At 38.5% G+C, this 12,678-nt stretch overlaps 1 protein-coding gene across 1 annotated transcript in view; it reads right to left on the bottom strand.

Moving 5' to 3' along the window:
* LGSN (lengsin, lens protein with glutamine synthetase domain) overlaps positions 1-12,678 on the bottom strand; it is a 40,955-nt gene that overhangs the window by 7,199 nt on the left and 21,078 nt on the right. The window contains exons 2-3 of the mRNA XM_015449259.4: positions 8,295-8,421; positions 7,041-7,229 (exon numbers count right to left, since the gene is read on the bottom strand). Of these exons, the coding sequence (XP_015304745.2) occupies positions 7,041-7,229; positions 8,295-8,421 (316 nt within the window). The remainder of the gene's footprint in view (positions 1-7,040; positions 7,230-8,294; positions 8,422-12,678) is intronic.

Below are 12,678 nucleotides of genomic sequence, written 5' to 3'. Positions count from 1 at the left end.
GCAAATAGTATACATTATAAATGTTAGTTGCTGTCAGAACTTTTAGGAGAGGCAGCAGAGTGTAGTTTGGGTTAGCACAAAACACTGAAGCCCATCCACCTCCATTCCAATCCTACCTTTGCCCTAGCAACAATCTTATCCTCTTTATGCCTTGAATTTCTCATCAGTAACATATGACCTACTTCACAGGCTTGTTAGGAGGATTAAACAGGTTATTAACAGTTACTGGCAGACAGTAAGCACCATATAAGTGCTACTTAAATGCATAAAGTGAGTACAAGTACTCTAGCCCTAGTAAATGGTATCATGATCAAGTCTGCAACCAAACACTCATCAATCCGTCACATCATTGATGTTGAGCAGCTATAATTCTAAAGAGATACCTGAGTATTCTTTTGCAAGATATAATTAGGCTTTAAAACTAAGCATAAAGATTGACAGTTTAGAAACATAGATTAAGTAGATTTTAAGTACACGAAGCATGGGAAAAACAAATTACTGGTTCCATATATGCAAATACATTAGTGATAATGTGCTATCACTGATACATTTGGCTACTCTGAAACTCTGGAGGCTTTATAACTACCTTCCATTTAAAACAAACAAACTGTAGCAATTAAAGTGTTTCATGCTAAATTAACACTTGCTGTATTCCCAACCTACTCTGAAATATTAGGTATTCAGCCCAAGATGAATAATGCTCCTTAAAGCAAAATTGATAGGCATTTTAAAATATGGAAATTTGGGTCATGCGCGGTGGCTCACTCCTGTAATACCTGCAGTTTGGCAGGTTGAGGTGGGCAGATCACTTGGGGTCAGGAGTTCAAGACCAGCCTAGGCAACATGGCAAAACCCTATCTTTACTAAAAATACAAAAATGTGCTGGGTGTGGTGTTGTGCTCCCGTAGTCCCAGCTAGTCAGGAGGCTGAAACACAAGAATTGCTTGAGCCTGGGAGGTGGAGGTTGCAGTGAGCCAAGATCGCACCACTGTACTCCAGCCTGGACGACAAAGAGAGACTGTCTTAAAAAATAATAATAATAATATGGAAATTTTTAGATAATGAATATTCTAAACATAATAAGAAATTATACATAAGCTATAAAGAAGACATCCCTTTAAGGAGAAAGGTAATTTTATTGGTTCACCAGTAATAGGATAACAGGTAGTCTTACTAGCTTTTTGCTTTATCTGTGTCTCCTAAACTTTCTACAATGAATACATATTATTTTAAAATAAGAATAATATTCGGCTGGGCACAGTGGCTCAAACCTGTAATCCCAGCACTTTGGGAGGCTGAGGCGGGTGGATCACGAAGTCAGGAGTTCAAGGCCAGCCTGACCAACATGGTGAAACCCCATCTCTATAAAAATAAAAAAAAATTTTTTTAAATAGCCAGGAGGTGGCATTCGCCTGTAATCTCAGTTACTCAGGAGGCTGAGGCAGGAGAATCTCTTGAGTCCAGGAGGCAGAAATTGCAGTGAGCTGAGATGGTGCCATTGTACTCCAGCCTGGGCGACAGAGTGAGACTCCATCTCAAAAAACAAAAATAATCAATAAAAATAATAATAATATTCATTCACTCAACATAGATATTTTTCATCATCACATACTATTCATACTGAACGTGTATCTGGGAATCAGCCAGGAAGAGCCCTACCCTCACAGAACTTTATATTATAAAGTGGGGCAGGTATAGATAATAAACATGCCATCAAATGCAAGGGTGGGATAAGTTCACACAGTAAAAGGGCTGAAAAAAGAACAAAACAAAACCATAATCCCCTGAAGTATTAATTGTATGAGACTTGATCACAACATAGACAGCTCTAACCCTTGATTCATTTTGAAGTCTCTAAGTTGCTCTGTGACTGGACAGTGAGTAGAGTACATGTATTAGTTTGCTAAAGCTACTATGACAAATGCCCCAGACAGGCGGCTTAAACAGAAATTTATTTTCTCATAGTTCTGAAGGCTAGAGGTCGGAAACCAAAGGTGTCAGCAGGATTGCTTCTTCTAAGGTCTCTCTCCCCTTGGCTAATAGACAGCCATCTTCTTCCAGCACCTTCACATGTTCTTTTCTCTGTGCATGTCTGTGACCTAATCTCTTCTTCTTAGGAGGACATGAATTATACTGAATTAGGGGTCACCCTGCTGACCTCATTTAACCTTAATTACCCCTTTAAAGAGTGTACCTCCAAATTCAGCCACATTATCAGGTACCGAAGGTTAGGATATCATTTTAACAATTTTGGAGAAACACCATTCAACACATAACAGTGTATCATTCTGTTTCTATTATCTTCAGTGTCCTTATTGACACCTGCCACACTGTATACTCACATGTTTCTGTCATCCCCCATTGCCTATCAGCTCCTTGAGAGCCAAGGCTTAGTTTTACCCGCTGCTGTTTTCTTGGTACTTGTAGCAGTATAGGCATCTCATAGCCATTGGACAAATATTTTTTAAATAAGTGAGTGAGTGAATGAATGAATACATCCTGTGTGATTTGACCTTGTCTAATTGATAAGTAAAAGTTGTCATCATATATTTTAGTATATATCCTAAGTATCTATTTTTCATTTAAAAGTTTCTTTCACCAAATATGAGAAACCTATCCAATCCCATTTCATTTTCAAGGCATCGACTGATCTTGCTGCATCATTGTCTGAATTTTTCTTCAATAAATCATACTTGTTATTTACAATTAAACCTTTTGGTCAGCCTTTCCCAGTTGCACAAGATGAATAGCTGGCAGATAATTGCCAGTTCAGGAGCTCATTTGTTTTTCCTACAGTGTGGTTCCTGGGAGATTTTCTTCTTTTCTATTCCATCAAGGGATTAATAAATTAAATCAATGTGTTTTTATAGAAGATGTTTTAGTGCTGTGCATGTTTAGGGAAAAAAATAAGAAAACATTTTTTTAAAAAAAGTCAAAGCTCTATAGCACCTAGTAGGCCTTGGAGAAATTTTGTCCGTGTTCAGTGACAATAAGGACATATATCAGTTATACAGAACAAGCCATGGTCACTTATAAAACGGAGATTGAAGAGACGTTTTGGCTTCAGAAACACCAATTCAAAGAAAGGGAAAAGTGCATTTGAGAGAAAACCCTGGAATACATTCAGCTTACTGCACACCTAGTATAATGTACCATGCTGTTTCAAGGTCCAGCCATCTTTCATCATTGTGGCTATGGTGAGAGTCACCCTGTTTGTGCTACCTTCTGCCCACATCATATTAGCGCAGACATTGTTGGAAAGCCCAGGTGGCAGAATAACCAGGTACAAAGCGGGGAAAAAAAGCAATACAATAAAAAGTGGGAGGGAAAGGGGGCTTTTCTTTGAAAAAAACAAAGTATTATTTTTGGAGAAACTCAGAGAAGTTATTCCAAAGAAGCAATACCATATCAAAATTCCTTACACTTATTTTTGGGGTTTATTTTAAAATTTTTTTTTAATTATGTATATGTATTGGTTTGTGTTTTAAATTTTTGGTACTGAGGGCCTATAGAGAACTTAATACACTCTGGGCCAAAAAGGGAACTTCTGAGCTAAAGAAGTTGAGTTAGTAACGGTACCCATGCCCTAAGTCACAACTGACAGTGCAAAGAGAGCTCACGACACAAGATCTTTCTCCAGATTTCTGGCTTAAGACAAAGAAATGGAAAATCCATCTCTCTTTTGCAGCTAAAACTAGAATATATAAAACAATGACCATAAGCTCTGGAGGAGCCAGTGTGGCCAGCAGATGTTATCTGATTAGTCTTCCCAGTGTTCAGAAACTTTTTTGAAATAGTGGACAGCACTTCATTATTAGAAAATTTTATGTAAAAATCTTGAGTTCAAATTTATTTTGAAACTAGATCTGGCAACCCTGGGTAGGTATTTCTCCACAGCAACAACTAGTTGGAACTCTGAGGTAGTCTAGATGGGCAGGCAACCTCTACTTAACGGGGTGGCAAACATTTTCTGTAAAGGAACAGATAGTAAATATTTGAAACCATGTAGGCCATATGGTATTCGTTGCAGCTACTCATTTAGCAAAATGTCATTTCAGCACAAAAGCAGCTATAAACAATTTGTAAACATTACTTAGAAAAACTGACCAGCAAGCTGAATTTGCCTTTGGGCCATAGTTTGTTGCTCTCTGCTCCAGTTTACCCATGACCAGAACCACTCCCTATGTTCTTATACCAGCCCATCTTTTGTATTAACTGTCTGGCCCCTGTGGACATTTGTATCAACAGCTGCCTGATGTTCAGAGGTTGGTAGTGCTCATGCTCTTCACTTTGGATAAATTCATAAAGCCAAAGTAGAGAGAAATTCAGTTATGAAAGATGGTGTGGTAGTGAGATGGGAGAGTTCCCTGACCTCCTCGCGGGGCTTGCCACAGGGACATGACTCATTTACTCGGCCATTGCACTCAAACCACTTATGGGAGGGGGGAACGTGCAGGTGAGCCAAGGTGAGCACTTTCGGGTTGCAGCCCTATGGCAGTGTTTAGGGGTGTTACCATGCTCTTTTAGCTCTACCACCCACGGACGGCTAAGTGTTAACCAGCTCAGTGGAAAGTCCGGGTAACAGCCTTTTACACCCTATTCTCTAGGTACCCGGCTCCTCGTCCGGAGTCCAGGAAGAATCAGGTCACATGGACTAGAAGGACGGCAAATGTAGGGATTTTATTGAGTGATGGAGGTGGCTCTCAGTGGGATGGTTGGGGAGCAGGAAATGGGATGGAGTGGGAATACCATTTTCCCCTGGAGTTTGGCTGTCCCGCGATGGATCTCCTCTCTGACCGTCCCCAGCTAAACTCCTCTCCACCTTCAGATGCTCCTTCTCTGCCATGCTGTTCTGCTGCTCTGTCAGTGGAGCTTGGGGTTTATATGGGCATAGGATAGGGACATGGTGGGCCAGAGTGGTCTTGGAAAAGGCAACATTTTGGAACAAAAACAGAAATGCCTGTTCCTATTCAGGGCCATGGGTTTCCAGGCTTGAGGGTGGGGCCTTTGCCGGGGAACTGCCCTCTTCTACACAGTATTTCCCTGCCTCCTCTTGGTATCAGTAGACAGAATAGCCCTACGAAAATTCCTACCATACCTAATCTCTGGAACATGTGAATATGTTAAATTGCATGGCAAAAGGGACTTTGCAAATGTAATTAAGGTTATGGACTTTAAAATAGGGATATTATCTTGGATTATCCATGTAAGCCCTTGAAATTAGATGGCTTTCTCCAGCTGAAGGCAGAAAAGGGATGTGGAAGAAGGGGAATTCAGAGAATTTCTAAATATGAGAAGGATTTGAGGCATTGTTATCTCTGAGATTAAAAAAAAAAACAAAAAACCGAGAGAGGCTTCTGGGAGATAAGGGTCACCCCAGCTGACAGACAGCCAGGACACAAGAACCTCAATTCTACAGTCACAAAGAACTGGATTCTCTCAACAATCTGAATGAACTTGTAAATGTACTGTTCCCTGGAGTCTCTAGATAAGAACCCAGATGGCAATACCTTGACTTCAGCCTTGGAAAGCCTGAAACAAGGAAACCAGATGAACCAACCTAGACTTCTAACATACAAAACTGTGAGATAGTACACTTGTATTTTCAAAAAGATAGTAAGTTTGTGGTAATTTGTTATGGTGGCAATAGAAGACTAATACATATAGAATTCTGATAGTGTTTATTTTCCAGGCTGTAGCTTCTCCTCAGGCCCTGTGTGTACTAAAGGATTTAACCTTGCCCAAAGAGAGCTGTGGTCTCTGCCCTTGGTCCCTTCCAAACAGTTAGAATGTCTTGCCTGACAAGAGTGTCTTTGTTTACCAAGAGGTTCTAGGCCACGCCAGAAACTCTAACAATGTTATTTATAGTGGTGACTTCAAGTCATGCAGTAACTGCTTGATCCCCAAAGGGGCTGGAGAGTGAGGTCAGCCAAATGCCCAGTTAACCATGAAGCCCCAGTAAAGACTCTGGACACCAAGACTCAAGTGAGCTTCCCTGGTTGGCAATATTCCTCATGTCATTGCCAAGAGAATAATGCTGTCTGTCCGTGTCTCCACTAAGAAAGGACAAGTGAACAAAGAACAAGTGAACATTCTGTGCTTAGAAGTTGCCTGGACTGCCCATGGCAGATTTTAATCTCTATCCTTGTAGTGTAATAAACCATAACCTTGAATATAACAGCTTTCAGTGAGTTCAGTGAGTCCTTCCAGCAAATTATCTAAACTAAGGTTAACTTGGGGAATTCCAAAACTTGTAATTTGTGTCAGAAGTGAGGGTAACATGGTAGACACTATCCCTCTAACTTCCCACTCTGGTATATTCTCATCTTTCCAAATCTTGTATGTTTAACCCTGTCATTATAGATTTCCTTTTTTCTGAGGCGGGTAGTGGGGTAGGGTCTCTCTCTGTTACCCTGGCTGGAATGCAGTAGCACAATCACAACTCACTGTAGCTTCAACCTCCTGGGCTCAAATGATCATCCTACCTCATTCCCCTAAGTAGCTAGGACCACAGGCATGTGCCCACACACACAGCTAATTTTTTTATTGTGTAGAAACGGGGTCTGCCTATGTTGCCCAGGCTGGTCTCGAATTCCACTTCTCAAGTGATCTCCCCACCTCAGCCTCCCAAAGTGCTGGGATTACAGGTGTAAGCCACTGTGCCTGGCTTTTAGATTTCCTTTTATAACCAATTTCCAGCATTTTCATTCAAGTGAGTTTTAATCAATACACTCATGTACCAAAATAGTTACATCACTATCAATCAGCCAGAAACTTAGAATAATAGGATTTTACTTTTAGAAAAGGCAAGACATCTTCCATTGCAACCCCGCTATTTTCCAGATGAACAGCCTAAAGGGTAAAGAAAACTACAAAGCATTTTATAAAAGATAGGTATAAAAATCTTTGTAAGTGTTCTGACTTCCAGGCTAGTATTCCTCAACCAACATTACATTCTCTCTAATTCAAATACAGACTTAGGGTTAGGGGCTAGAACCACATACCAGTTTGTTCCAGAACCCTTACCAGTAAATCCTTACCAGAGTTTGGGTTAAATTCACCTCCAGGAACATTGGTGGTTGTTCTGGGGGGCAATGGTGTTATCACTGTTGTCTCATCCTGAGACTCCTTGTCATGATGTGACAGATGAGACTCATCAGAACCAGGTCCCATGATGGGTTTGCTTGTATTCCCTAATTTGTGGCACACAATTTGGTTTCTGATCCTCTCTGTAGTAATAAGGAAAAATGTTAAAATATGTTCCCATTGTTTTCAGCTGTCTCTTAATATAATATGGAGAGGAATACTTGAGAAAATAGTATATTCCTAGCAGTGACATATTAAATGAGGGGCAATGGGAGTGGTCTACCCTAGTCACTGGCCAAGAAAGTGCATTGCTTGTAGAGAATTTAAAAACAGGCCAGGTGCAGTGGCTCATGTCTGTAGCCTGTAATCCCAGCATTTTGGGAGGCTGAGGCAGGTGGATCATTTGAGGTCAGGAGTTCGAGACCAGACCAGCCAACATGGTGAAACTCCATCTCTACTAAAAATACAAAAAAATTAGCCTGGCGTGGTGGCATGCCCTGTAATCCCATCTACCCAGGAGACTGAGGCAGGAGGATCGCTTGAGCCCGGGAGACAGAGATTGCAGTGAGCCAAGATCATGCCACTGCACTCCAGCCTGGGTGACAGAGTGAGACTGTCTCTAAACAGATAGATAGATAGATAGATAGATAGATAGATAGATAGATAGATAGATAGATAGATAGATTCTACTAAAATCTGATTTCTTTTTATTATAATCATATGCTGGGAATTCCTGGGGACACAGCGATTCCTAGGATTGAGCCTGTCGCCCAAATTAACTTCTAGTTTTAGCAGTGTCTCAGATCTGTTGAGATCTAATTGGAGTTCCAAAATGTGTTATGAAAACACCTTCCATACCATTCTTATGGCCCCTCAAATCCTCTGTAATGATTCTTGTATTCATTTTCAGAGCAGAAAACTGTCTCTCTTCCTACTCATACATTCCTCTGTTTTGTTCTTTTTTTTTTTTCTACTACTATCATCCTAATCCTAACCCTCTTTACATTGTAAATATTTTGATTGGTTATTTTTATATATTCACATTGTAAGCTTATATTTGCCATCTTTTATGACACCTATATAGGAATAAATTTTATTTGTCCTTTTGCTTCTCCCAAAAAAGAAATGAAGATGTTTTATGAAAAGAAAGACCAAATGGAGATTGCCATTGACCACACCATTTCTGAGGGCTCAGAGTAGTTAGATACCATTTGAATTGGACATATCCATTTCTCCGACTTCAGTGGAACAAACACGTGGTTTAGTGACTTTCTTCCTTCTTAATTTATTCATGCTGTTGTCTTCAGTCTCACTGCCTTCATCTCTTGTTGAGTCCTGTTGATAATTAATAAACAAAAAGCCAAATAACAGATTATTCAAACAATGATATCTGGATGTCAAAAGAGTATATTTGAATAGCTCAATTTTTTAATGCGCATAGAAGACTTTTATAATGATGAAAATTTTGTCACTTCCACACTCACCTGAATAACTCAAAATTTAAAAGCCCAACGTTGTGCTGATAGGCCAGATATTCTCTATCTCCTTTTATATGTGGTACAGAAAATATTGTTAAGTTAATTAAAACCTTGTCTAATTACTCAAGATTTCTATGTTTATTTTTTACTTGGGGAATTTTATATTATTTATTCCTAAATATTTTTGCAAAACCTATTTTAACTAAAAAGTTTACTTTTTATGATTTCTATTTTTTAGGATTTCTAACCTTTTTGTCTGAAGGCATAGGCATCTGAAGAATTGTGTTTTCTGCTCTCTTTTTCCTTATGTAAAAGGAAAAATTAATAATGCAATTAATAATTGCATCAATATTTACTTCACTGCAAAAAAGTACTTGAGTTCATGAAGTGCTATTTTGTGACTGTGTTTTATATGTGTAAAACAAACATCATGACCAAACCATTTTATAGCTTAAGAAAATCTAAGGAAATGCATTTAAAACAAAATAACCTAGCTTTCACAATCTAGTTATAATCTTCGACATGAGAGGATGTGCCCAGTGGGGAGCTGGGCAGTGAGGCAAGGGCTGGTGCTGGGAACTCAGGAATCTCAGCACTAACAGTGCACAGAGTCACCCCTGCAGTCCCAAGACACAAAAGCTGTCACTGAAAAAAATATACCAAAAATTTTGAAAAAGCTGACACTGATATTTTTAAGGTTTTTTACAAACCCCTCATAGTGGTTTGAAGAGAGAGGAAAGTGACAGGGTCAGGGTCAAAAAGCATGTCGTAAATGCTTTGAGCTTAGTATCTTCATGAAAAGCAGCCTCCGAGGGGGTTCACCTCTGTAGGCAAGTTATATAAATATATGTTGAGTAGTTGCTGGGGAGCAACTGTATCAGTTTACCTATAAAACCAGTTCATCCTCCCAAGGCTAAAACAGAAAAAGAAAGATTTTCATTTTTTGCTGTTTGTATGTAATTATGATGCATTGCTATTATTGTTATTAACAAAGTTATATTTCCTAGAACAAAGGCTTTTCTGTAATTTTAAAGTTTCACTTATTAGAAAATTGTGGTCTTTTTCACTCCACATAACCTTATATTTGGATAATATGATACTTAATATATGATATAATAAATAATTTTGTAAGTAGTTTAGGATTTAATTTCAATATTTGCATAAATTTTCCCAACACACTTCTGATAGAATCTGGCAGAAATATAAAGATTTATTGTACATGTTCACCATGTCTAAAATTGTTTTGCTAGAAATGCGTAGTCTATAATTTTACTTTTGTTAAATTCGTATGTATATATTTATTTTTATTTATTTATTTATATAGTCTTTTAAAGAAGTATTGTTTAGAAAATGAAATACTTAGCCAGGTATATAATTATCAATGCAATATGAGCAGACTAAATTTGTCTTAGCTTGACCCTTTCTCATATATAATCTTTTCATATATAAATTGAAGGAATCGGGTGAGATAAACTTTAACATCTCTTTGAGTTTCAAACTCTAACCTCCAACTGAATAAACAATTAAATAACAATGTGTTAAAATTGAGCACATTGTCAAGCATGTTTTCTCATGGTACCCCTTAAGTTAATAAAATCTCACCATTTTACAAATAAGAAAAATGAGACTCAGAGTAACTTGCCCCAGGCCACAAGAGTGAATGAAAGATGCAGTTTCTAAAAATACCTTGTTTTTCAACATGCCATTCTGCTTCCTAAAAGCCAGAGATCTAAGACAAAAGAAAGGTATTTTTAGAAACATTCACTTGCCCTCATATAAACCAGATCAAAAGGGAAAGTTTCTTAAGGAAAAAAAAAAAATGTTCCTAGTTACTAACTGAGAATTTTACCAATAAGAGCCCCAAAACGGCCGGGTGTGGTGGTTTACGCCTGTAATCCCAGCACTTTGGGAGGCCAAGGCGGGTGGATCACGAGGTCAGGAGATCGAGACCAGCCTGGTCAACATGGTGAAACCCCATCTCTACTAAAAATACAAAAATTAGCCAGGCGTGGTTGCACGTGCCTGTAATCCCAGCTACTCGGGAGGCTGAGGCAGGAGAATCGCTTGAACCCGGGAGGCGGAGGTTGCAGTGAGCCGAGATGGCGCCATTGCATTCTAGCCTGGGCAAGAAGAGTGAGACTCGGTATCAAAAAAATAAAAAAGCCCAAAAACTAAGTTGTAGTACATACCTTTTACTTCATAAAAATGCTCAAAAAAGGGAGTGGGAGTTTCAAATGAAGAATACATTTCATTCAATCCTTTGGTTTTCTTTTACATACGAGGGTGATCAGCATATAAACATATCTATAATGAAACAAATTTATTGGATCCCTCATTTATCCCACCTCCAGTAGAGTATTTTTATTCTCCTTAATCCTTAATCTTTTAATTGCACTTAGGTGCAATGTGAATGATGCTTCAGTAAAAAACCTACTAGCCCAGATGATTGAGGTTTGTGTTGTAATTCTGACCTTTCCACAAAGTAGCAAGTCCTTCTAGAGCCTTGGCATTCTCATCTGTAAACACTAATATAAATACAATCATATTGTTAAATTTAACTGAGCCTAGAGCTGCCTCCTTACATATTTTAAGCTTGACTTAAGCATTCTAAGCAGACTAGAAACTACTCTTCTACCAATCACAGAGTTTCAGCCAATCACAGGTGGCCAATTGTTCAAAACATATTCAAACACTGTTTCTGTGTCTCATTTCCATCTTCTGCACCAAGATGGAAATCTTCTGTACATCACTTTTCTTTTCCTGTCCATAAATATCATCTGACCATGTGACAGTCTAAGAGTCGCTCTGAATGTATTCTGGTTCTGAGGGCTGCCTGACTCTTGAATTGTTCTTTAATTGAATTTAAAATTTAATTTTTCTAAAGGTTTTCTTTTAACAGATGGCCTCAGAAGTGAGATTTGAAGTAGAGCTTCCAGCAACCCCCAGGAGCACGGAGTGATTAAGCAAGGTATCCACCAGTTCCATCGTGTCCATTGCTCTCTCGAATCAACAGGGGATCGTGGGTAAGTTGTCTCTCCAATTATGGAGATACTTGTGTTTGTGTTTTGATTATTTAAATTTGGATGTGCACATTTTTTATCTTAACTAGGTTCAGAAGTCATGACAGACACTGGACTGGGTTAGACTTAATAATTAACTGGTTTATATCCAGTTAGAAGTCTTAGATAGCTGACTGGTCAGACAAACTGGCAATAAATGGCAATACTGCAGAAGGTGTGAACTCTGGCTTTCAGAAATTCACCAGGATTTTGTGTTCTACAATGCATTAGGTAGGGAAAAACCTTTGGCTTAGTTGATCGAGATGTGAGAGCCAAAACCAATATTCAACATAAAAATGGGATCCTTAATTTCTGAAGAATGGAGCACTCTACTTTTGTCTACCCCATACCTCTACATGTATAATTATTAGGTCCTACGAGCCACAAATACGTACAAAAATGGCAGAATCTTATAATTTAAAATTATAGTGGAATGGTCCAAATAACACCAACACCACACTTTAAGAAGTGCATTTAAAAATGAAGGCTCCCAAATTAGGCATATCCAGGGACGCCTATTGATGTGCAGAACCTTCTAAAAAAGTTAGTATTTCTATTGCCTCTTTAAAAGTCTTTCAAAGGGCAAATAGAAAGCTTAAGCAGCTAATTGACAAGAAAAATTGAATCTGCTAATCTTTTGGCTTAGTTACTATCCTGCCCCAAAGATAAAAAGCGAGTTATATAAAGTGTTCATGGAAGGTAGGCCCTCAAGTAAAGTAGACTTTTTTCTTTTCTGAGCTATCCATGCTGAGACCACACATAGAGAATTGTTTCCTGGCCTTATTAATTAATAGACTCCAACCTGAACTCAGTAATTTTAGCTAAAAAATAGTGGCTAACTTAAAAAGACTGCCTATTGAACTAAATTGGTCTCCAAATTCACCTTTCTGGCATTTAGCTGGCTATTTTGAAACACATTTTTAAAGGAAATTTACATCTGTAAAGGAGACCTCCATTTTTAAGGGTGTCTGCCTCTGTGCAGTAGGAAGAGAGGAAAGACTAAGTTACTAGAGACTCTTATCATTGACTTAGATTTATGTAAGAAGTCTCACCTC

This window comes from Macaca fascicularis, chromosome 4 (genome assembly GCF_037993035.2).
Source record: "Macaca fascicularis isolate 582-1 chromosome 4, T2T-MFA8v1.1".
NCBI classification, from domain to species: Eukaryota; Metazoa; Chordata; class Mammalia; order Primates; family Cercopithecidae; genus Macaca; species Macaca fascicularis.
This window is presented reverse-complemented; position numbering and strand designations above follow the sequence as displayed.